At 41.1% G+C, this 25,358-nt stretch overlaps 2 protein-coding genes across 5 annotated transcripts; one reads left to right on the top strand and one right to left on the bottom strand.

Moving 5' to 3' along the window:
- Positions 1-21: 21 nt before the first annotated feature.
- On the top strand, positions 22-6,050 carry GABARAPL2 (GABA type A receptor associated protein like 2). The gene is made up of 4 exons (XM_072346792.1): positions 22-196; positions 570-625; positions 3,323-3,495; positions 5,491-6,050. Exons 1-4 carry the CDS (start codon positions 163-165, stop codon positions 5,579-5,581), a joined length of 354 nt encoding a protein of 117 aa, XP_072202893.1. The 5' UTR covers positions 22-162; the 3' UTR covers positions 5,582-6,050.
- On the bottom strand, positions 3,508-25,347 carry ADAT1 (adenosine deaminase tRNA specific 1). 4 transcript variants are annotated; one of them, XR_011905020.1, is made up of 11 exons: positions 24,691-25,347; positions 23,939-24,007; positions 21,664-21,718; positions 21,221-21,351; positions 20,489-21,107; positions 18,345-18,487; positions 16,041-16,140; positions 14,589-14,675; positions 11,316-11,497; positions 5,097-5,191; positions 3,510-4,257 (listed from the first exon to the last, which is right to left on the bottom strand). XR_011905020.1 is itself a non-coding variant. In XM_072346780.1 (10 exons), exons 1-9 carry the CDS (start codon positions 24,857-24,859, stop codon positions 11,365-11,367), a joined length of 1,506 nt encoding a protein of 501 aa, XP_072202881.1. In that variant the 5' UTR covers positions 24,860-25,347; the 3' UTR covers positions 3,508-5,191; positions 11,316-11,364. The 4 variants fall into 4 exon arrangements, 3 of the variants coding, with proteins under 3 accessions (XP_072202881.1, XP_072202882.1, XP_072202880.1); XM_072346780.1 differs by having other exon boundaries at positions 3,508-5,191; XM_072346781.1 differs by lacking the exons at positions 3,510-4,257; positions 5,097-5,191 and having other exon boundaries at positions 8,376-11,497; positions 23,939-24,004.
- Between the last annotated feature and the right edge of the window lie 11 nt (positions 25,348-25,358).

Genomic DNA, 25,358 nt, shown 5'->3' on the forward strand with positions numbered 1-25,358 from the left:
CTTCATCCGCGACCCGGAAGCGCCGCGTTCCGGCGGTTGCTAAGGAACCACCGGACCGGAAGTCCCGCCCGCCGAGCTGTGGCCGGTTTTGTTGTGACGGGCTCCGTGACGGCCGCAGGTCCCGCCGCCCGGCTCGGCTCCGCTTCCCGCCCGGCCCGCGCCATGAAGTGGATGTTCAAAGAGGACCACGCGCTGGGTAAGGGCTGGCCCGGCGCTCCCCGCCGGCGGCCTCCCGTCTCCTGCGGCCTCCCGTCTGTCTCCCGCGGCGTCGTCCGCACCGGGCCTCGCAGCCGCGCGCTGCGGCGGGATCCCCGGCCCGGTGGTGCCGGGCGGACGGCGCCGCGGTGCCCGACGGAGGGTGGCGCGGCAGCGGAGAACGAGCGCGGTGTGCGGGGCCGCGTCACGGGATGCGCAGCGACTGCGGTGCTCGGCGGCTGCCGCGCCTGCGGGGCCGCGCGTTGTGTGCGGGGCCCGGACCGTGCCGGTACCGTGCAGTGACTGACCGCTTGTGTGCGGGGCCCGGACCGTGCCGGTACCGGGCAGTGACTGACCGCGGGTTTTGTTCGCAGAGCACAGATGTGTCGAGTCAGCGAAGATCCGCGCCAAGTACCCGGACCGGGTCCCGGTGAGTAGCCAGGCCAGCTTCCATCCAGAACCTAACGAGGCAGAAGTGGACAAGCTGCCCACGTCCCACCCTCTGTACCTCGACCAGAACCCACCCAGTACATTCATTTTCCCCTTTGCATCCGTTGATGTTTTAAAGAAGGCCCAAAGACACACAACTAGCGCAGCATCCCTTCCTCTGCCCTAACATGCAGTGTCAAATAAGTGAACGTGCCTGGCTCTCTGACCACTTACCACGTCTATGTTTTCTCCATGTCCTGCTTTCTCTTAAGAGCAAAGACCTCGCACTTTCAGTATCCTGGAGGTACATTCCGTGCATGACTCCAGGAAAGAGAATAAGTTCTTTACACCCTGATAGCCCTCCTTTCTGCAGATGAGGGAGGTGATTTTCCCATATGTGTTCCATGCCTGTAACCAGCTTTCTCTTGGTGAATCCACCTCATGCAGACCCAGCTGTTTGAAGAACCATTGCAAGTGGTGATGCCTTTCTGCAGTAATACCTGCCTGCCAAATCATGGATAGCTCCTTCACTCTGTAATCCCTCTTACCATCTTTCAGTCATTGAAGTGACCATACTTAGCACCCTAGGAACACTCAGTAACAGTTAGCACGTCCATGCTCTCAACCTGCCTAATGACAAGTAAGATTTTCCACATCTCATCTGACGACATTAGTTCTTATTAGTACCATTCCTATCTAACTTCTTGGTCACTTGCTAGTATACAGCACAACCTAGAGGCAAACCTCTAACCACAACACCTTTCTCTGCTGCTGAATCAAACCTTGTTACAGCATCTTCTCAAGATGCTCAAAGAAGAGATGACCATCAGTAAAACAACAAGAACAAGCCGTATGCTTTAGAGTGCAGTTACACATACTCACAATGGCATGTTGAATTTTTTTTTCTGCTGTCTTGTGAAAAAATCAGTATCTTATTGCCACCCTGGGTCATTCTAAAGTGGTGATTAGCATCGGGTAGTCATTTTTCAGAGTAGCAAACAGAAGTTTGTTGCTGCTGTAAACACCATCATATCGAGACATCTTTGGGCCCCTGTGTGCTTTCTTTTCCCAAACTCTCCCAGTGTAGGCAAGGAAGCAACAAGTTCTTATGGCCAGGCAGTATAAGAATGTGGGTTGGTTTTTTTGTTGGTTTTTTATTCTCTTACAGCCTGTATATCCCACCTGGCTCTTATTTGTATGAAGCTAAAACCTACATTTTATTAGTGTGGTTTCCCTGTCCTCCTTTATCTTCATCTGACCAACTGAAGCTGTAATCATATCATCTATTGTATCTGTCAGTGTATGCTTGATATGTCAGAGGCACACAGATAATATCACATCACATAACAGCACATCTTTGGTACTTTGTGCTCAGCTGACACCATTGGCAACTGGTGCTCCATGGCACCCTGCAGGCATGCTTCATGTTGATGCCTTGGCTTAGAGCCTGGCAGAAACACCGACTGCCTAACTGGGAGGTCAGTAATTATTGCCAGATTGATCACACAAACCCAGACAGAAGGAATGTCAATTCAAAAGCAACGCAGCAACGGTAGAAATCTGAGTGTGTGTCTATGGCAAGCTGGAACCTCGGATTATGCAATTTACACTGCAACTCTACAAATGTTGACTGTATTCAAATAGAGCACGGCTTCTTCAGCTCTGCACTGCTCCCTGGGGTGTGCCTTTGCTTCAGCTTAGCTGGACAGTTTGTCCTAGTGGTATACATGTGATGTTCACGTGTACATACCAGCACGTGTGTTATGATACAGTACATTGCACAGATTAATACAAAGAGCTTTAAAAAGAACTTATACAATTTCTTCACAGAAGCCCAAGAGATATTTTGGCATTTAAGGCTTGTACACAGCAGGAGAAATGGCAGATTCGGTTCTAGACTGGACTGGTGGTTTTCCCTCATTCACCTTCATTTTTAATTTGTTTAAAAAATCTTTTGTTATACTCCATATCAGGGCAGGTGACTCATGTCATGTAATAGGAATGATTTGAAACATTGTTCTAAGACAACAGCTGTTTGAAGAGTGGAGGTGCTGTGTTTACTAAGCCTCCATTTCTTGGTATTACAGAATTCTGTGCTACCAAAAATTTCCGTGAGGCTGCTGAGGCAATAGAATAGAATAGACAGCCCAGAGAAGCCATGGATGCCCCATCCCTACAGGTGTTCAGGGCCAGGCTGGATGGGGCTTTGACTGACCTGGTGGGAGGTGACCCTGCCCATAGCAACGGTATCGGAACTGGATGATCCTCAAGGTTCTTTCCAACCCAAACCATTCTGTGATTTTATCATAAATTTGACTCCAAGGAAGAGTTGAACTATTTCCCCCCAAACCTTAATATCATCCCGCACATGGGGAACTTGGACTGCTCTGAAAGTTAGCAGTTCTGTATATGAAGATGGCCATGTTTAAACACAATAGGATGTTACTCTCCCAACTGAAGTAATTTTAGATCTCCAGGGTATGAGAAATAATTTTCTTAAGAAAGTGTATGTTTTCCAGGATTCTTTTGGGCATATTGCATCTTTTTCCCCCCTGCTCAGGCACAGGAAAATTTGTGCTATTGTATATATGAATGTGGGTAAAATCAGGTTATGCAGTACTGAGTCCTGTCTCTCACTATCAAAAGCTGTCTGTTTATACCAGTCCTGAAAAGCCTCACTTTCACATGTGTTTTACAGGTTATAGTGGAGAAGGTATCAGGATCTCAGATTGTTGATATTGATAAGAGGAAATACTTAGTTCCATCTGACATCACTGTGGCCCAGTTTATGTGGATCATCAGGAAGAGGATTCAGTTGCCCTCTGAGAAAGCAATATTCCTCTTTGTAGACAAGACTGTCCCACAGTCCAGGTAGGTGGCTGTTCAATTGGTATTCAGAACCATTTTAGCGTGGCTGTACATATCAGAGGATCAGAAAAACCCTCTGGAGGATTAGTCAGCAGTTTTAGAAGGCATTTGGTTGCATTTTCATCTTCCTGCAATTTGGACTTTTTCGGTCACACATATTGATAAATATCTTATTCCTTAAGCTCAGCTGAAAGGTGAATGTAAAATGCATTATGATTATTTACATTGCAAGAAGGTAAACTAGAGTTACGACATCATAAACATCAGATCATTTCTCCATGTGGCAAAAAAAAGTTGTATGTTAAACATACAAAAGCAAGCACTACAAATTATTAAAAAAAACATTAACCTCATTCTGTCAGCTCACACAAATGTTTGTTGTTGTTGTTGTTTTTTAATAACTTTTTCCTACAAATACTAAATGCAAAATGACTAGAAGCAATGTGAAAAAACCTCTCTGCAGAGTGGAGTACATTACAAAACGCAGCATTAGCAGCTCTTACAGCAGCTCACTATACAATCTATTTGAATAACATTTGAGAAAATAGAATGTGGTGTTACTTGGTTTAGAGGCAGCGTTATTCTTGTCAACACGTGCCTGTGTAACAGTACCTTCAGGTAACCTGTCCAGACTCAGCGAGAAATATTTTCATTTCATTCATGATACCTCTGGGAATCGCAGGACCTGCAAGGACCACCTTTTCCTACTTTTTTCTTCTAGAAGTGTTAGGAATGCCTTAGTCCCATTTTCTCGGTACTGTAGAACTGCTAGGAACAAACAGGAAAGGAAAAGAAATAAGAGCATGTTGTATCATCTCACACAACTATGGTATCTCACATATCTGCTGGAAGTACAAGGCTCTGAACCTTCAAGCTGATGCAAAAATAGTAACTTTCGTTATTGGGTAAAAACGTAGCTGGCCAACAGTTCTGCCCCTTTAGACCACAAATTCTTAACTTCCTTCTCATCCAGAAGGTTATCTACTATTTATTATTTGCCATCAATTTCAAGTACTGCCTGCAACTCTCCCCAGCTCCTTTAACTCATACACTACCCGTTTTCTCACAGGGAAAAAGCCATGATTGCTTCCCTATCACCCACATTCAGTCTGTGCCTTTCAGTTCTCTTGCTTTTCTCAGACACTCTTGGGAAGTTAGAAAAGATGGTCTGAAGAAGCATCTTCAGGCAGTTAACTCACATCAGTCACTGTTTCATCTGTCATTCACAAACAGCTAAAGGAGTTAGGCTGGCCAAGTAATTGCTTGCCTTTCATTCTGTTTTCAAAATACAGTCATCCCACGAAAGACTACTTAGATTGTAAGGGGCCACAAGCCTATCTTATTCAAATAAATGAGTAATTAAGTTGCCAAAAGGTTCAAACGATATCCCTTGAAAAAGTACTAGTTTCTAACTGGCTTGGAATTTTGGCGGCAGCACTATTTTATAGTTGTTACTTCTTAGCAATACAGACAACAAAGCTTGTGCTCCCCCAGACAACCTGGACCTGAAAGAAACTGTCCCAAAAGCACATTTGATGAATTTGAGACTATCTGCACAGTTAAGACTATAGCACACGGAGGAAGAAATTAGGTTGCTTACTCACGAAGCAAGGTTTCAATGTGGCTGCATTCAAAGGAGGTGCTGTCAGGCTCTTCATCTTGCAGCTGGTCACGGCCTCAATGATGTATGATCCCAAAACTGAAATACATCCAGTGACTAACTTTCAATATAAGGAAGCACTTTGATAAATGCATTTGCGATGTACAAAAGTAACAGAAATCTAACAAACATGCTCCAGAAAGAGCAGTGGACCATTTTGTAAGCACAGATGTCAAACACTTTTTAGATGTCCTTATTTTCACATTCTAATTTACATACAAACTTAACGTTAGCTTTTATGAAGTCTTGTTTATGTGAGGTTGAATTACCATTTGCAATGGTCATCTTGCAAGATAGTTGTTTCTCTTTCCCCCCTTCCCCCCCACCTCCCCTTCAAGCTTAACTATGGGACAACTTTATGAGAAGGAGAAAGATGAAGATGGATTCTTATATGTTGCCTACAGTGGAGAGAACACATTTGGTTTCTGAATGGTGGATCTTGGCTACTATATCATCCTGCTGTGTATCTTGTAAATAGCTGATCATTTTCTGTTCTGACATCCACATAAGTTCCTTCTATATATATATGCATTTGTAACTGAATTTCTTTCCTAATATAGATAGGTCTTGTTTTATTAGACTGTTAAATTATGAAAAAGGTTGTTGTGTTTTTTCTCATGGCTATGAATTCCCAGAGCCTCATTCCTTTGGGAGACACATCCAGACATCAATGAAATAATAAAGCCAAGTAGTTGGGCTTGTAGAACATGGAAAGAAGAATGCACGTTTGTTCTGTTCTGAGATGTTAAGTTTATGAAAAATAAAAGCATTACATTAGTATTGGGAACACTGGAGTTGCTAGATCATCTTAAGCAGTAGCAGGATGCTGATCATGTTAAAACTGCAATAGTATGTACTTCTTTCTCACTTAACAAACAATAAAAATTCCTACCACAAACAGTTCTGTCATTTCTTTACCTTAGCCAGCAAATTGGATATCATATTTACTAGACAGCATACAACTGCTTACAGTATTTACTAGGCACCATGCAGCTTCTCAGCATTTAGGATGTGGATAGTGATAAAGAGAGGGAAGGGGGATCTACCTGAAGGATTTTACGTCTAATAGATTCAGAGCTATTTGATCTAATCAGAAGAAAAGCCAGGCCTGTACACAAGTTATCAAAATAAGTAAATATTGTGGACTTTTGGAAGCTGGACCTACACAACAAAATCACAGCATATAAAGAAAGGGCACCTTGAAGAAGGAATTATACTAATAGAGGACTGGAAGGAATGATTTGTTCACTAGAGAGAAAAATAATTGGTAAGGTGTACATATTGGAACAGCTGCATTAGCAGAACTTAATAAAGAAACAAGCAGAAAAAAAAATCCCACAACACACAGCAGTCACGTTAGCGGCAGTTCTGTAAACGTGCCTTTTCCAAGCAAAAAAAATTAGTAGGTATTTTAAGGATATTACAGAATCAAGTATGTGAAAAAAGCAGCATTGCTCTTTTGAAATAGAGCACTAGAATTAGAGATGCTGCACGCAAGATAAAGACTTAAAATATCACTTCCTGTAGTCTGTGAGCACTAATGCATGCACACAGCACATCCAAAATAGAGGCTTTGCCATCAAACTATAACTATTTCTCTCCTTAAGAGGCAGCTCAGTCACTGATTTGCTTCTATGAAACTGCAAAATCAAACACAACAACCAAATCAAAACCAGTTACCAGCACAGTACTGGAGTTCATGCTCTGATAAGAAAGGACAGATTGCATTGCTTTGAACTTCCTGAGTCAAAAAGGAGTCAACTAACTCCAGTTTAGGTTCTTAATAAAATGTCAGAATTTTTACGCTAAATGTTGTAGAACTGTACTTCATGTTTCCAGGCACAGGACATTTATTGCTTTCCAAGTGTAAATCATACTCATGCTGGACTCAAGTTCCCATGAAGCCACCTTATGCCTAGAATTATGTTCGGCTCTGCAGGTCCAAGAGGTGCTACATAAAGACTTCACCATGAGGAGACAGGAGTGTGACATGCTGAACCCACACTGTTCTGGTGCTTGTTAGAATAACAGTGCTGCATGTGCTTACTGGATCTAAGAGTGCACTGTTGACTTTGGTAAACCTTCCATTATTTGAAATAGCACACAGTCTACAGCAGTACCTTAGTAAACATCCTTTCACTGTTTCTCCCACTGGCCCATTCCATCCCTCCTTTGAATGGATTTTGTATACAATTTTCTCAATTCTGAATCAAAAATTCTGTTTAAAGTGGCTGCAGCTATGATCTGTAATACCCTTTTCTACTGGAACAAAAGTGTTGTTTCCTTTACGCTGAAACTTCTTTTCATCTGTGGTAATAAGTAATAGTTTGCTAGCTGTTAACATGAGCAAAATTGTACTTTAGCCCTCAAAACTGCAGGAGAAAGCTGATTACTTGTGAGCACACCAGTACATCTAACCAAAACAAGAAAAGATGAAGTCTTATTCCCAATGCTATGACTTAAATAACTTCTGAAATGCCCTTCACATGGTACTCTAAAAGTCACATTTCTGTTTAGATTTAGGATCCCAGGTACACAAGTAGTTCCAGCAAATGCAGCAATAAAAGCTTCTACAGCATCAGCTTTACTTTGCAGCTCCCAGATGTACCTGAACTACAATATAACACATTTTAATATTGAACCTCCCCTGTTGAGAAGAGTCTCTTACAAAACGATTAAATGCAAGTTGTCTGGTACATCTGGGCCTTTCTGCTAATCCTTAAGGACTACGAAGACATTTCAGTTTATACGCTGAATAAATACAGTTGAATAAACATTTTACTATTCCTACAGCAGCACTTCTATTTTTTTTTTCTTTCCCTATTTTTAAGCTTACATAAAACATCGTCTTTGGTATAAAGAAACCATCCAAATTCATCGGTGTATTTCCTCAAAACCTAGCTTGCTTCCCATTTGTAAACCACGGATGTTGCAATGCCCTTGTAAGGATATTATCAATTTCCAGGACTGTTATGTTCTGAGGAAAGAACAGCCAGACCATTCAACTGCATTTGGTGGCTTTTCTTTCCTCCTTATTAGTAGTAGCTTTCCCACAGTAAATAACTCTGTTTTCATACTTACACCTCAAGCGTTTCCTCCAGGTGTGGTTTCATAACCAGCTTATTGTACATAATCAACAAAAGGAAGCATGGCTCTTGCACTTACTGGATCAATTTTGCTGGTGATTCCTAGCAAAAACCTACTTTGCTCCATTTGTTTCTTCACCAAGATGGTAATTTCAATCATTCTTCCATTTACTCTGAATGTATCACAGCAGTAAGCACTCAAGCCAGTGTGAGGCAAGCAACAAAAGCATACTTTTAAGGTAAGAACCTTGCTTTCTCAAGGCAGAGGGATGCCACCATGTCATCTCAGAATTGCAAACTCAAACGGACCATAGTCTGCTTTCAAGCTGGCCAAACACCTGTTTACATTCTGCTCCTGACTTAAAAAAAAATGAACTGCCCGCCCAGCTTTCGTACAGTTTGTTTAACAGTGAATCTGTTACAGGCATCCCACACAAATTAGGAATTCTAGTTTCTGGCTTCTGACAAACAGGGATGATTGGTCCCCATATTGATCTGGGAAGGCCATCCATCTAACTAGGTAACACACTACGTAGAACATTATGCACACGCCATGGGACTCTGCCCTCACAAGTTCTGCTGTTCCCAATTATCAGCTGTTTGTTTTTCCTCATTAACCATGAGCTGGGAGCATTCTTCTCCCTCCACGCTGCTCCTCTCCAGCAGTCTCTACATTATACTGTCCTCCACACACCTTAACTACCTGTTTTTCAGTGCATCAGGTACTGCAAGGTGAAGGAGCACTAAGAGCTTGGAACACGTCAACTGCTGTGTTCCAAAAGCAATTCTTTCAGAGTTCTACAAGCAGCGCTGGAAGTTTAGCATGCTACCCCTTCCAAAAGAAGAGCTCGTCATGTCTCTATACAGTTTTGTCTTCCCATTTTTAGAGCTGTTTCTCAGTTCTACCTACAGCGTTTCCTGACATTTTCTAATTAATCAACTGCAGCATTTCAACACCTATTTTCAATCCCAGAAACGCTATCAAGCGGAGTATAAGATCCTGCAGACTTAGTCCAAGTCTTTTCAATGCTGCCTTGTCTCAGTTCTTTCCCTCCCTGAGTATTCACTGACTCACTGTGAGCTTAAACATGTCCTTAACTTCACTCGGTAAACAAGGTTTTTATTAGTGTTCAGCATCTCTAAAACTGCTTTTAAATCTCACAAGTATTAAAAAGCAGCAGTCTACAGTTGCTAAATGTTTTACAAATACACATGAAAGCCTTACCTGGCTTCTAATTGCCAGGCTCAAATTTTAGGAAAGAGTTAAAAGCATTTGCATCATATAACTGCTCATCTGAAAACTAGTCTGGTTGTCAGGAATGCAGAACAACTAACTTTATATAATACACTTCAATTTTCATCTGGGTAAGAGAACTGGAAACATTCCCGTCTGGTCAGCCGGTTCACTAGGGGCCACGCTGATGATTAACCAGGGCAAGTGAAGGATGTTAAGGAACAGTTTCTGCAAGACTTCAGGGAAGGGGAGAGGCAGATTTCGGGAGCCTAGGAACTTACTGGTCACCTCTTTAGTTACACGGAAGAACTCTGCCATGGGATTGCTATTTGCTCTATTACAGCAACTGCTACCACTTCTCAGCAGTTCATCCGGTGCCCATCTGCAGTGGCACCTGGCCATCTTCCAGCTCCTAATGACTAACACAAATCAACCATTCTGCATAATCCCCTGCCCTCTACAAACACAGAACAGCTCTCCTTTCACCAACTCAACCGGTCTGTCCGGATGACAGTGGTGGACTTCAGAGGACAGGCTTGCATGCACATAATTCGAGTTGTTAGTCCTTCAACAAAAAGGTAAATATTCTTATTTGAAACGTCAACCAAAGTGTGAAGCAAAACAATCTGCTGTAATCAATTCTCATGTTGCAACGTGATCTCTGCTACCCGCTCTTCAATCCCATACACAGCTCTGCAGGGTGACAGTAAAAGCTGTTTTGAGAACTGCTGCCCCCGTTCTTCAAATCCAAAACAACAGTTAAGACACCAAAGAACAAAGAACTCAAATAACTAAAGAATTTTTACGTTGTAAATTAACTATTTCTTTCATCCCACCATCGCATTGTCCAAATATTTTAGGAATCATAAGTTACAACAGAAAAGGCACAGAAAGTACATTCAGTAGCAGTTATGCAGTCCTGAATTCGCTCACAGAAGGCAGTAACTCAGAGTCTGAAGATTATCCATTCTTTCTCCCCCAGGCAAGCAATGTGGATTGTTGTTTTGCCCTTCAGATGTTAGTAGTTAATAAAGCACAAAGAAAAAGATTGCCAGATACTCCTTGTTGTCCCCACTTGTGACGTAAATCACTAAGGCATTTCTGCTGTTAATGAAATACGTATCACTGGAGGAAGAAAACCAAAAAACAAGAACAACCCATGCTTGAAACACTGGAGTATATGTAAATGTTTGCCTGGAATTGCACAGGAGGAAGCACAACAGATTCAGGGTATATGGTAAAGTACTGAAATGTGAGACGCGCACAGAATACCACAAGCAGTATTACTTGACAGTCTCATCCCCAGCACTCTTTTGCTTCTGCTCTGGCTCCTTGTCACAACAGTAGCTACAAATGTGACTTCCTGAGAATGACCCTTGAAAAGAACTACTCCCAGTTAGGAGCAATGGGCCGGGGAGACAGAAGATTCTTCCACACAAGAAAGGCCAAGAGTTATAAAAATACAATTTACTACACATTTAAGATTGTCCCAGCATCACAAGAACAACCTCAACGTCATGAAGAGTAGAAGGAAAACAAGCACTAAAGTTTCACAGCAGCAGCCTCTTCCATAGCACTGCTTCAATTGTAGTTAATGTTACTTCCATTACAGTGGACTCTGAGAGATCATAATATCAAGAAACTGAGGACAGCGCATCACTGCTTCCTTTGTTTTATGCATCTCAGAATTAAGCACACAACAATCCTTTCCTATATGTAAATAAAAAGGCGGCTTCAGATCAATCAAAATAATGAGTCCTCTAAATCGCTTTCCTTCTCAGTCCTCTCTTCTTACAGCATAGGAACTAGTGGACTTTTTTTGCATCCCTCAAGCAGCGGATACCTGCTGTGTTCCATGGCTTATTTCTGGATCTACGCAACCACTTTTATTATCATGTAAAGAGCAGATATTCCTGCGCATTCTTGATCCAGCCCAGCAGTGCCTGGCTACGCAGTACCTTCCAGGCTTCTTGGTAATTTAACGCAGCTTCCTTGTAGTCCCAGTAGGTTTTCAGAGTCTTCATCCTGACAGAAAACACACAGCAATGACAATTTTTATACTATTCTTTTATGTGTACTGCCACAAAATGAAAAAAGCAACCAAACATGTAAGAACATGAAAATGTCCTACGAGCTTTTCCATGCCACTAAATGAAATTCTCTTGTTCTTCTAGGGTGGCCTGGAGAGGCCCAGGCTCTTAAGAAATCAATGCTTTCAGACATTGTCAGGATTCTCATACAAGAAGAAAATGGAAGGCTGTGAACCTGCCTTTGTGCCACTGCTGAACGTGGGATACGTACAGAATCCTAGAATAATTTGGGCTGAAAGAGACAATCTAAGTAACAGCCACCTTCCACTAGACCAGGCCACCCAGGGCTCCATCCAACCTGGTCTTGAACACTTCCAGGGATGGGACACCCACAACTTCTCTTCTATGCACTGTGACAAACCTGCCTGCACTCTTGTTACAGCCAACCCATTTTGCTTTCTTTATCCCTTTCACATTAACTCTGTGAATCTAACCACTAAGTTCATTCTGAAAGACCTGTGAAAGTGCCCGCTGCAATTCTCCTCACCTACTCGATCTAACTGTTGCAGAACCCCAAAACCAACAGTGAATTGTGCTTTAAGAGTATCACTGAAGAGGTAAAAGACCAGCAATTATCTGCATAAGCAGTGTTCAGGAAACAACATGGCTCCGAAAACTGTGGACCTTAACCAGCTCCTGTCAAGAGTTAGGTGAATGCTTATACTCTAGGATGATGACTGATTCACTCTCTGGGAAGAAATCATTATACTACCACTTCCTATACTTAAAGTACTTCTAAGATGTTTAAGATTTTGACATCTTTCTTCGCTGTAAATTCAGACAATGACTAGAATAGCTGGTGCCAGATGTTGTTTACATCTCCAAAACAGTTACCTGTACATCCTAGGATGGCCAAAGATTAAAAAAGAATTGCAGTACACAGATGTTTGGGCTAACTTAATCGTGTTAAAAGTGAAATTCCTCTTTTCCTTGGATTTACTGTAGATGCTGGTGCAAACAGACATATGCACATATGCCTGTACAGACACATTTTTTCTATCAGTTGCTAAGCCAAGAAAAAAATTGATGCCTACCTCATTTCCCTGAATGCTGCTTTGTTCTATTTTGTTTTCTTCCCTGAATCTGCTGGCAACTAAATGGCTCTTCGGTGCACATCCAGCAGTCTGATCCAATTTAACTAAGACACATAAGGAATTTATCTGGCCTCCTTCATAAAAATATTACAGTAGAAAGTAAGAGGAAAACCGAGTTGTTCCTCACGGCACATTCTGACTACATTTTTCCATGCTCCTTATAGAAGGAATGATAACATGGAAGTGATACAGCAGGTGTGATGTAACCAGTGAGAGAACTGAATGAGGCAGCAGACTGGCTGCAGTAGTTAAAAAATAAAACATGGATTTATGTATCAGTAATTTCAAACATTCTGCCTCAAGCAGGCTCCCAGCTTGTTCCAATTTAACACTGCCCATCCTGATCCTCTGAAGAGATGTGAAGAATCAAAGAGAAAGAAAGGGACAAAAAAACAGGAGAAGCAGACTTACATACAGGAAAAACAAAAAAAAAAACCCACAAAAGATCACCATAATCACTACATTAGTTCACTGTGAAGCTTTAACTGTCCCAGTGTCTTAGGTCTAACAGTGAACAACAGTAAATTAGAGATGAGTTAAAGAAAGTCCTGAAAAAGAAAGCAACTGGGCAAGCTGCTGGTGAGCTAGCACCTCTACTGGACAAACTGAGTTTATGCAGCCTAAAAATGATGGCACATCTGCAAGTCAGCTGGACTTTGTCAGAAGACAACACAGAAAAATAATAAAGGACAAAAATGTCAAAGGAAATTATAAAGCCACTCAAGAAGAGGCCTGAGGTGAAGTGACTTTATGTAAGGAGCACACAATCAGCACAAGGAGTCAACTACTCAACAATGAATCAGTTCATGGTATATCCTGCAGGAAATAGTGACTTAAGCCACAAGTAACTCCTTCTCAAAAGAGAGCGATAATTTTAAACTGAATTAAGAAGTGTGCCTCTCCATATAGTAATCGATCAAGTAAAACCATTTCAACAACGTGACTCATGTTGACATCAGAGCTTTTAAATAAAGACACAGAAGGTAACTACAATATTTAATTCACAGAACTTAAAACCTACTAATGAAAGATTTGGGGTATACTTCTTACAGCTGAGTTCATCTTAGCTAATGTCTTAGCGCCAATGAAAGGCAGAGATGGCCGATCTCCCCTTCTCCCAGCCACACGTACTTATTTTTTTATTATTTTGTACCGGTTCTTTTATTTGCTCCAGCTTCCTCCCACCTCCCTAGCTCTTAGAATCATAGAATCATAGCATCACAGCATCACCAAGGTTGGAAAAGACCTAAAAGATCATCCAGTCCAACCATCTTACTCAATCACATGCTTTGATGAACGAGAGATGAACTTTAGCATACGCTTGACTAAAAAAAATTTATTCAAATTCTTATTATGAAGGAGAAAGAGACAGCATTAAACACCGGTGAGGTATCAATAATCACAGAACCATCTGAAGACAGAGGTTTTTAATGCCATCAAGTGCTACAGGTAGGTGGCAGCAGCTCACCTTTTCAGAAAGTCCTACTTCCTTCCTCTCACTCCCTCTCTGCTCCTCCTCTCCCAGCTGCTCACTGCTATTGGGCAGGTTTGCTTCAACTGAAGGAAAAAAAAATCTGCCAAGACAACAGATGTAAAATGCTTACGGAGGGGTCCAGAAAATGGCACATCTAGAGAATGACGAGGCTCTGGGATCAGAAAGAAAATGTATCCGTTCAAAAATAGTAAGCCTTCACACCAAAACAACCTGCAGCTTCTTTTCTGTCATTAATACATGAGCTGTTTATCCAACAAGGTATTAAAAAAAAAAAAAAAAGCTTCCTAACCCATCAGCGATGACATTATTCAAGTCTCAAATTTTAACATTAGATTTATGTCAGGTGACACTGATTGGCAAAGCCTGGTATCAACAGTGTTCCTGAGCCTCACGAAAATAACTTCTCACTCTTAAAGATAAAATGAGAATGTATTTACCGGAGAGTGTCTGGTAAGTTCTCCTTTGAAATGCTTGTCACCAGCTTTTGGAACTCATGGAACAGTTCCACTTTACAGATCTTGGATCTGATGGAGAAAAAAAAAGCAACAAGATAATAAGAAATGAACTTTCACTTATTAGCTCCTTGAAGTGGCAGCCCTGTCAGGGCAGCATGCCTCCATCCAGTGCTAAAATGAGCTGCAGATATCACAGCTGAACTTTTCTACCACCCCCCTTCCCCCACTTTAACTCTTTCCACCCCACCTGAGCTGCCCATTATTTTTTTTTTTTTAAACTCCTGACTTAAATGTTATACAGATAAAAGATGAATTGCCCCATCTGTCCCAGTTAGCATTCTGATTGTTGGCAGATAACATTTTAACAACCACACATTATCTATGCACCATCATCAGCTCAGATCTATGGCACAGACTGAGGCAAAAGAATTAGTCCCAGAACCAATCCCATAACCACAAGAGGACTGCAAGGGATTGTTCAAATCAGAACAAAACAATTATTTAGAATGAATAAAATAATCAGAAGAAATATCTGCAACAATGGTGCCCTTTTCACAGCGGTGACAAGGACACATTCAGCAACAGATGGAGAGCAGTTAAATACAAAAAGATTCATCAAAAAGTGAGTCTAAGTTTGAAAGATTTCTGAAGATATCACAGGCTTCTGTCACTTTAAGCCCTTCTCTTCCTCCAAAAGACAGGCAATTAGAGAAACTGTTCGTGAAACATGGCTGGGGCTTTCAAAACCAACACATTTTCTCTACTGAATTAAATTCTTTTTATACACTTGCATTTAGGATGACTGATTCAATCTTCCAATAGACACAAACACATTCCACAAGACTACCCATAAATTCCTTTCAGTCAGCTTTATCTTCTGTAATATTTAGCACTATTATCTCATGTAGGAAAACAAATGACAGACACTTCCCGATCACTCTGAGATTCCCTGAAGAAAAAATGTGGACAGAAATACAAGACCTGTTTAGTGCAAAGCAACCCCCCCCCCCCCCCCCCCCAGTAAGCCTACAAATTCCTTATTTGGACTTTTTACAATAACAGAAAGAGAAATCTGGGAAAAAATGTTAAAAATCCTGCAACATGCTCACTTCCTTCAGTCTCCAAACCAAAAGTTACGAAGTAAAAGCCCTGCTAACTCTGCCAATAAAAAAAGCTGTCTTTTAATCAAAAATTATCATAGTTCCACACTACCATTTTTAATAATGTTTGTCTTTATTAACAGCAACAAGCGAGAAAGAGGGAACCTCTCAGCCCTCACTGAGCTCCTCTCACTTTCTGTCCCTTATACAATGACTATTTCCTTATTCCCAATCCTTACATTTCTGCTCTAACAATACATCACACACCACAGTGACCTAAGGGAGAGGATAAAAGATAAGATATGTGCATCCAGATATCAGAATATTCTCAAACCTGCTCTGAGGGCTTCCAATCCCTTTCTTTGTAGTTCCTTGCCGAAAGCCATCTGCGGTGACATCCAGAGGATGCTCTGGAACTGCACTCCAACTGATAGCTGGGAACAAAGGATTATGAACAAGGGACACACTCTTAGAACAAAACAAAACTTAACTATTCCCTCAGTTTTCTGAGCTCATGTGATATCACGCTACTTTCCCAAAGTAGCTGAGACAAACTAGAAAGAGGATCGTAATTCTCGAGCACACAGGTAAACTCCAATTAGAAAAACTAATAAAAATACACACACACACTCTTCATCTTAACCAGCTCCTTTGGGATCCCACGCCTCTTTGAGCATTTAGCCTACAGCTTCACAATTCTCTTTTTAGAGGGATTCTACTCTCTTTGGTGCATCCAGTCTAGACAAAGCATGAAGAAAATTTCAAGTTAGATGGCAGCCACACATCAGTCTGTAAAATACCATTCTACCTCTGCCAGTCACCCTTTGTTTTCCTTATTATTTTGTTGTGTATCCTCTAAAGTGTTCTCTTTACTTATCATAATTGACACATATCAAATGTACATAGTCATTATCTGAGAAGAGCTTATAGTCAAACAAAAATACTTCATTGGAAAGCAAATGCCAACGACTTCATGCTTTTCCCTGATTCTGGTACCTAATTACCATCGCAGACTGTAGTGTTCTTCATGATGAAGCTTGGCATGTCCTACCTTACAGATAAATAACTACCAAAGCATAAGAAGCAGCACATTTGCAGGAACAAAACTGACTGACATGCGCAGCCTTCCCCTCTATAACTGAACAGTAGTATCTTTAACATCTACTGCCTTGAGATAATTCCAGCTCCCTAAATTCTCTCATTCCTCTGCTTTCCTAATGAGCGAAAGAGCTGAAGTCTAAAGAGAATTTTCACAGCTTTTCTTATGATACCATCTTGCCATTCAGGACTCAAAAACCACATGTTATAAAGCATATGATGCAGACCAGTAACATATTGTGATTCAGTTAGAGGCTGCAATCGCTATGCTCTGCTTGATGTAAATTGTACTTCTGCTGTATGTGTACAATGCTGCAGTACTCCACTAAAATAAAATCCTACATAATGTCAAATAACATCAAATACATAAACATTAAACAATCCCTTTGTCAAACACAAAAAATAACCTGTATAGAGGATATCAAACTCGAGAGTGATAAAAAATGACTTGAAATTCAAAACATTTTCTGCTCTTTCATTTAGATACTGCAGAATTCAAAACATTAAATTGAACACATTATTTTTTAAAATACTAGCTATTATGCGCCTATCCAGCACATTTTAATACCCAGTTTAAGAACTATGAATTTAGATTTAATTCCAATTTTTATCCCTATACGAAAAACCTCCATCTAGCATATTTCATATATGCCGAAGTTTAATATTCACCTCCTCCATATATAATGGCCCAAATACCTGTACAAAAACACAGACAACTTTCTTTGATTTAGTACATTTAGACACAGTTTGGAAGAGACTACTTCTGCTTGGTGAACTCACAGAACTTTTCAACAATGGACGTTGTTTCCCAAGTTCCAGTATAAAGATCTTACCCTTACTGGCACCTGCAGGTAATTCCAAATTGAGGCATCCGTGAATTCCATGAAAGGGCTCATTATTTCTATAGTGTTTTATCATCAGATCTGTTCTAACACACAGTATATCTTCCAGTACAATAGCAGTTGAAGCTTTGAAAAACTGCTTAACCACACACACCCAATCAGTTCCTTCCCTTCCTCCACCAAAGAGACCACACTGCTAAATTACATCATTTCTAGATTAATTCATCACAATGACAAAAAAAAAAAAGGCAACATCCCAAATAACCTGTAAGTAAACCTTTACACTACGCTGCCCTGCACTCCTTCGACATTCAAAAACTTCTATAGAGATTAAAAGCAAAACTCAGTATGGCAGATTTTCTATTGATCAAGGAGGAGAACATAAAACTAAACAAAACAAGGAATATTTTGATATTTTTCTTTCCACCCTCAATTTTTTTTTGTCTTGGCTACTTATTTCCTGCCTTTGTTTCAATTATAAATCCTTATAAATTCTTAGTTTGTGCTCTGCCTCTAGTTTCCCGTAAGCACTTTCCAATATTGTAAATAATTAAGTGTCATCTCCAAATTAGTTTACTGCCGTAAATCACACTTTGGCTCTAGCACTGGTAATGAATGATGTCACATTTTACAAAGCATCACCAAATTTATATTTGGACCTTTGCATACCACTACACAACCAGTGCATGTTAACTCACCTGCGCTACAGGGAACGAGTTTTCTTTTGCTGCTAATCTGACCTTGGATGGCCTGACGGCTATGTTGAAATTGAAGACCTGACTGCAGCAATTGAACCTCCTGAGTGAGAAAACCATCTGGTAACAATGAGATGTGTCGACATCTAAATAAACATGGAGAAATGCAAGTGATTTAAAGAACCGTACTCCAGAACAAGCAGATTCCGTGCAATTTAGTTTCACAATCTAAAATGTTTTACATTTTAGAACAGAACTGAATGCAAGTTGCAATACGTCAGTAAGAAGATCTGGGACATTTTCCCCCTTCTAAACAGTATCTCTTTAGGCTATAAAAAACAACAACAACAAAAAAAAACACAACAGCCACATAGTTTAGTAAGACACTGTCCATCCTACATAAACTACAATGAACCAATTTTAATACAGATACAGTTAAAAGCTAAAACAAATCCACTGAAGATAGGCAGAATAAAAATTGCAATATAATTCTGCAATAATAATTAGAAAGTATTTACATAGTCAACCACGCTACATCAGCAGTATTTTTACAAAGCTGAAGGTTCTTATTCAAAGACTAGAAAGACAGAAAATATTCTTGAAGTTCCATATACAACCTCAGCTTTGTTGCCTCTAAGAACTCGCTAAACATTATTAGAATTTAGGATTGGACTTGATCTCTAGAGGTCCCATCTAACCCATACGATTCTGTGATTCTGTTAATCACCTGAGGAGGAAAAAAACATGTATGTTTAACTATCCTATTATTTACATAAAGCAGAAATTAATTAAAACTGAGGGCCATATTACAAGATGCAATTTGCAGAGTCAGTTTTCAGACTGTATTTATTAAGCTTTCTTGACATTTAGTTTGTCTACCATGAGTTAATCGCCAGAAAGCAAAAGCAGCCAGTCAGACACTATTTCTGTGACCTTTAAACATCTGAGCTCTTAAAAATCAGCAGCACACTCACAAAAAAAGAAACTGATCACACGGTGAGTAGTCATGTGGAAAAGTCACAGTATTTTCTATTTCCAGGACTCAATAATGAAATGGTGAAAATATTCCTCAGTATGTTATTTTGAATTCAGAAATGAAAACTGGAAAGCAACATAAAACCAGTACCTTCCTAAACCACCCCACATATGAAAATGTGCAAAAAGTCTACCAAACTGTTCATTTCTCGCATTTTTAGTCAGACTGTGTAGCAATTGGACAGATCAATACAACAGAAAAGGCGTTACAACAAAACTGATGATGAAAGGACTGGGGCAATAGAGAGGCGACATAAAGGAAGGGAAGGAGATTGCTCACCTGTATCAGAAGATTACAGGTTTGCAGGGGAAGCTTCACCAAGGAGGAATCTCCAGAAAGAGATCCTTCTTCCCCAGTGGCAGTCAGCCCTTAATTGAGGCCTAAAAGAAGTGCAGCCAGGCTCCACCCTTTTTGGTCGCACAACTCGGTTGCCTTCACCTGTGCTCCCAGGGCTGAGGTGGGGAGGAAGGTGCTTTTCCAGGTGCTCAATCAGGACATCACTCAACAGTTACCATACAGACTATCCTCAGGGCAGAAGTACCTGGGAGCTTAATTTAATTCAAGGAATGCATTATTCAGCCCTCTGCAACATTAGGAATGTATCAAGGACTCTACTATTCAGCTACCTACAAGAAACAAAAGCTGCTTTTGCTCACCAACTCATCTCTATAAAAGAGGACTTAAAAGATCATTGAGAATACCCTCAGTATAGGCAACCGAATAAACTGCAAACTCTGCTTTACCCTATTTGAGAAAATAAATTCTGGAAGAGAGTGAGAAAAGTTCAACTTTACTATGCTAAAAATATCTTGACCCTGCATCCTTTAGGGCTTTATTTTCTGCTTCTAGAAAACCTCAGGCAGGTAACAGCTCCTCATTGCTCCACAAAGGAATAATCGAGCAGGTCCTGAATCTAAAAAATTATTTTGTGCATCTTCAAGTCTGATCAGCATCAGCAGAAGTCATCTACCTACACAAGGCCACTTCCTTAAAACGTGAATCTGCAAAGTCCACACATCCTGCAAGTAACTCTGGTGCTCAGTTTGCACAAGTTGTCCTCCATAACTCAATTTCTATCCAAGCTACCCGACTTCCAATGTAAAGTGCTTACCTTTCAATAATTGCTCTCTGCATAGCTTCTTGGCTATACGGACACTTCCCCACTATAACTGCTGACAAATACACTGGGTACTGTAGGAAATGCATCAGAAGGGCTCCTTGACACCCCAACACATTCCAGCGAGCCAGTTTATCACTGCAGGACATAGAGCACGTTCTATCCCCACGACCTGGCTTCACCCGTAATAACCCCACACAGTGATACTCTGTGCCAGGTATTAGGGCGTCACTCCGTTCTCCAGGTACACATTTTGCTCCAGTTCTGTAAACATCTACTGCCTTCAGTTTGCCTGTGTCGGTCTCCTTGTTACCTGCTTGCATCTCTTCAGAGCATTCACAGCACTCTAGATTCACGCTGCCTTCTGGTTTCACAAATGCTTGCTGTACAGCCATGTCCTCAGTGATCATGGGAAAAAAACCACCATCAGTACTCTTCATTCTCTTGACCATATGACTACTTGCCATCTTCTCTGATTTCCTTTTATCTTCTGGGCCCCTATGATCGCAGTTACTACTGCACTGCACTGACTGTCCAGCTGCATCACATCCATTCACTGATTTAGAAAGCTGGTTCTCCGTTTCCCTAATTGGAATAATAGAAGCATCACCGCCTAGGGAAGAATGAACACCAGTTAACCAAAGAGGTGTTTCTCATGATCACAACAGATCAAAGTAATGCTATGGCTACTACTAGCCAGACACGTGGGAATCACGAAATACTCACATGGGGTATGACTACAGAAGAAAATAAATATGATATTTGGTTTGAGTTTCCATTTCCCAGTTTCAGTTCCTGGAATAAAGATGCTGCATTGTTGGTAGGAAGTTGCCAGGCGCACTTGATGGAGAAGATACCTGTTGGACAGGAAGTATACAAGAACTATGGTTTCAAACTAAAAGAGGGAAGATTTAGGTTGGAACAAGGACTTCTATTTATTTTTATTTACGGAAAGGGTGGTAAGGCACTGGACCAGGTTGCCCAGAGAGGTGGTGGAAGACCCATTCTTGGAGACACTGAAGGTCAGGCTGGACCAGGCTCTGAGCAACAAGATTTCTCATCCCTGAAGCCATTTCTGGCTATTTCAGACATAAATTAGAAGTATTTTTACATCACAACAAACAACCTCACGTGGTACTGGATAAGAGCACACGTTGTTCATGTCTCACCTCTGGAAGCTCCTTTTGGCCACAATTTCTGCATGACTGTCATTCAGAATGTCTCCTAAAGCAAGAACCAAATGAGAATTCGCATCATTAATGAACAGAAGTAAACTCTAGTTGTAACCCACGGTTCAGCAAATTTGCCAGCATCTGAAGGGTTTAACATTGGTATTTGGTTATTTCAATTTTAAACATCCAATCACTATAAAAGGAGGTCAAAATTCCCTAAAAACAAAGGGTAAAAGTTTTCAGTCTGTAGCAAGTCAGAGATCCATAAAAATCAGATTTTAAACCCTGTTATCTGAAATCCTTTGAGTTGAATAAACTGTCTTCCTTCAAAACCTCACTGATGTTTGCTCTTAATAGTAAATTACTCAGCATGTGCCTAATATCCAATGAGTCTAAAGCATTCAATCTTTTATAAAAACCTTTTTTAGCTGAGCTTTTGGTAGAAGTTCCTTGTTGCACTTTGAGCTCTGATCTATACTGCATTTCTTTGTAACTAATTCTGATATACAGGTTTACACAGCGTACCTTGAAACATCCTGAAATGCCTGCCTACTGCTGTTATCTGAAGGAACATGAGCTGAAAATCAGCTGTTATTTCAGAAATAAAAGGTCATGTGGTAAAAGACCTCATTAAACAACAATGCAGAACTTCTGAAGGCTTTTCAGTAAGTTTTTCTATGATCACAACCTTCCCACAGTCCTCCAAACTCCTTATCAGCTCAACAAGAGCTCTGTAAGAGAGAAGACTAAAACACCACTCTGTATGAGAAAAGATGGCTAAACAAATAAATGTACCCTTTTACCCACAGATCCTACAATTGAGGAAGCTTCTTTTAAATCTCAGTTTCCTGCTGACGTAATATTCTGGCTGTTTCTCATAGAATGACTTGGAAGAGACCTTAAAGACCATCTTTACTAGAATGGCAAGCAATGCTAACCACTGCAAATCCATGTAGCAATTTAGCATTATGGGTGATAGGCTGAGATTTTCTGCTTTCAGCAGCAGAGAATGCTACTAATTCCTTATAAATATTATGTTATTATTTTTACTCCCCGATTCTGCTCAATTTATATTATCTATAGCATCTGTAACATATTCTACATACTATTAATCTCTTTCTAATGCAGATTAAGGAGAGGAACTAGTCCAGAACATTTTACCAAGTTAAAAATCAGTCCTCCAACAATCATTTTTCTGTCCTTAACATCCTTGGTAAAAGACAATAATCTGCCTCTAAATCACACAGGAAAGCATCTGCTACATCAATCTCCACATTTTTCTTGAAAACAAGTAAATGATTTCCTGCCTTCCTATCTCAGATACACAATTTGTCAGGGGAAACTTATGATTATCATCATCTCATGAAAACTTGCATGAATTGTTTTTTTCTGACATATTAAAGACTGGAAGATTCCCCAGAGAAACCAAGCCTCACTAATCTGACATTATTACAGCCTTTTATTCTAGGCTTAAGTGAAAACACATTCTTCTCTCTTGACTCTAGTGATTTTAAGCCTAGCAAATATCTAAATGATACATTTATTTTTAAATTAATTTGATTTGCAGGTTATGTTACTGTAGATACCAGAACAAGCTTTATTAAAGAAAACGTGGTACATTTACCATGCTTTAGATGTGACAAATGTCCATATTGGTCTGTGAAAATTTTAAATCCTGACCCAATCTGGGAAGTAACAGTAAATCCCAATGAGAAGGACACACAATAATGGTGTTTTTTGCTTTTTTTTTTGTTTGTTTGGTTGGTTGGTTTTTTTAATATATTTTAAAAAAAAAAAAAGCTTTTGAACTTTATAACACAGAAATATTAGAATTCAGTGTATTAAGTAAATGTATAGAGGAGGTAAGTTAGAAGGCTAAGTGCTAGGAAATAAGTTATCCATTTTCATATAAAATATAAAACAACAAAACTACACTGTACCAAGTGAGAGAAGCACAATAACTTTGGTTATGTTTTGTTCTGCTTTTAGCTATTAAATGATTGGGTAAATAGACCTTGGACCCAAACTGCACTTTTCCACAAGTGAAGTTTATTCACCTTCAAAGCAGCAAGTGCAGCAAATGTTTAAAGCAGCTATTTTGCCTGTTAAACTCCTGTCTTCTTGCTACAGATGAAGACTGTGTTACATGGCCTTAAACTTCTTACTTCAATCCAGAAGACCGAGTTCAATGCCTTGAACGTTCCTCACTGATTCTATATCACCAAGGAAGTTAGGACAGGCAGTCTGTTGTTGGATTTTACACAATACTTACCGGCTTTTCTCATCTTGTTTAGTCCAATACATTTTGTTCCAGTTCCGAGAGCAACAACCTCCTTGGCTACTGAAAAAGAAACCAAACTGGACAAACTATCACCAGAATAGTGATATCACTGCTCTCATGCAGTTATTTTGCTAAAACAGTACACAGAACACACAGCGAGTCATTCCAGCTGTGGAACTGAATGCAGTAGGTATAACCACCAGTGCCATGTTAAGTATATGATCACAGAGTACACTGGTATGACATGCCAGGCAACCAGCAGTGAGCAAAAGACTCCTCACACAGCTAAGAAAGAAGTATGAGTTACAATCTGCATTAAAGTGCCAATTTAAAAAAAGGTGATGGTAAACAACAGCAGCAAAAGCACAGTGCACCAATGCAACCTGTTAATGGAGACTGAACTTTCCAGGAGTCTTTATCTATAGCCACGCTGCAGCAGGCCTTTACTCCAGTAGTTCAGGACCTGCCCAGTCTTTCACCTCTCACTGAATAGCTGAATGCTGGCTGGCACCTTCCTAGCTGCAGTCCGGAAAAAACGGTATTTCACTGCAACCCTCTTTTTTCAGACAGAAGCTGCAAAAGCTCTTGTCAGGATTCCACAACAGAGATAAAGAAGACAGGAAAGGGTGCATTTGTGGCTTTAAAAAACAACAACAAAAGGGTATCTTGAAGGGTAAAATAATAATAATTATCAAGAAGTTTCACCACTGCCCCCAGCTTGCAAAACACGACTCGGCTCTCACCCTGCAGGCTCCCCAGGCCATCAGAACCGCCTCCATTAGCTGCAGATTCCACTTTGACCACGGCTGCCAGCGAAGTCCATTCTCTGCTTGGATCTGGCTTTCCCTGCCTCGGGAGTCTGGTCCTGTAATGCTCATAGCATAACCCAGCGATTTCATCTGCTGACCACATGACACCTGCTGCAAGTACAGCTCCTGCACCGCCTGCCGTCACGGTAACAGCCCGTCCCCTCAAACCCCACTACGTTGCTGGGCTGCCCCTTTCTGGGACGGATTCTAACGCGCACGGCCGCTCGCACCGCCCCTCCAGACTGCTGAGGCTGTACGCGAGGCAGAAGTTGTGCAGTTCTTCTCGTTTCCCCCAAACGACTCGGAATGACCAGAAAGCCACGCGAGAACCCGAGCGTAGAACCCGAGCACGGAACCCGAGCGACCCGAGCGAAGTGCCGCGGTCGTAAACGCGGCGTTCCCACCACACGGCCCCGCTGCGCGCGGCTCCCGTTCCTGAGCTCCCGCCCCTCCTCAGCGACCCGCCCCGCTCACGCGCCCGAGACGGCGGCTCCGAAGCCCCCAACCCCGGGAAATGGCGCCGACGCTCCGGGCCGCGCAGCGCGTGCCGCCCCCGCCAACAGCGCCCCAGGCCCTTCCCGCCCCGCAGCCCTTCTTCCCGC

Source organism: Excalfactoria chinensis, chromosome 11, assembly GCF_039878825.1.
Source record: "Excalfactoria chinensis isolate bCotChi1 chromosome 11, bCotChi1.hap2, whole genome shotgun sequence".
Classification (NCBI taxonomy): domain Eukaryota; kingdom Metazoa; phylum Chordata; class Aves; order Galliformes; family Phasianidae; genus Excalfactoria; species Excalfactoria chinensis.

Coding starts and splice junctions, on each gene's coding strand:
- ADAT1 (XM_072346780.1), bottom strand. CDS start 24,859: ATGTGGTCAGCAGATGAAATCGCTGGGTTATGCTATGAGCATTACAGG. Junction 21,352..21,663: donor GCCAAAAGGAGCTTCCAGAG/GTGAGACATGAA, acceptor CCTGTCCAACAG/GTATCTTCTCCATCAAGTGC. Junction 14,676..16,040: donor ATTGGAAGCCCTCAGAGCAG/GTTTGAGAATAT, acceptor TTTCTCCATCAG/ATCCAAGATCTGTAAAGTGG.
- GABARAPL2 (XM_072346792.1), top strand. CDS start 163: ATGAAGTGGATGTTCAAAGAGGACCACGCGCTGG. Junction 626..3,322: donor AGTACCCGGACCGGGTCCCG/GTGAGTAGCCAG, acceptor TGTGTTTTACAG/GTTATAGTGGAGAAGGTATC. Junction 3,496..5,490: donor AAGACTGTCCCACAGTCCAG/GTAGGTGGCTGT, acceptor CTCCCCTTCAAG/CTTAACTATGGGACAACTTT.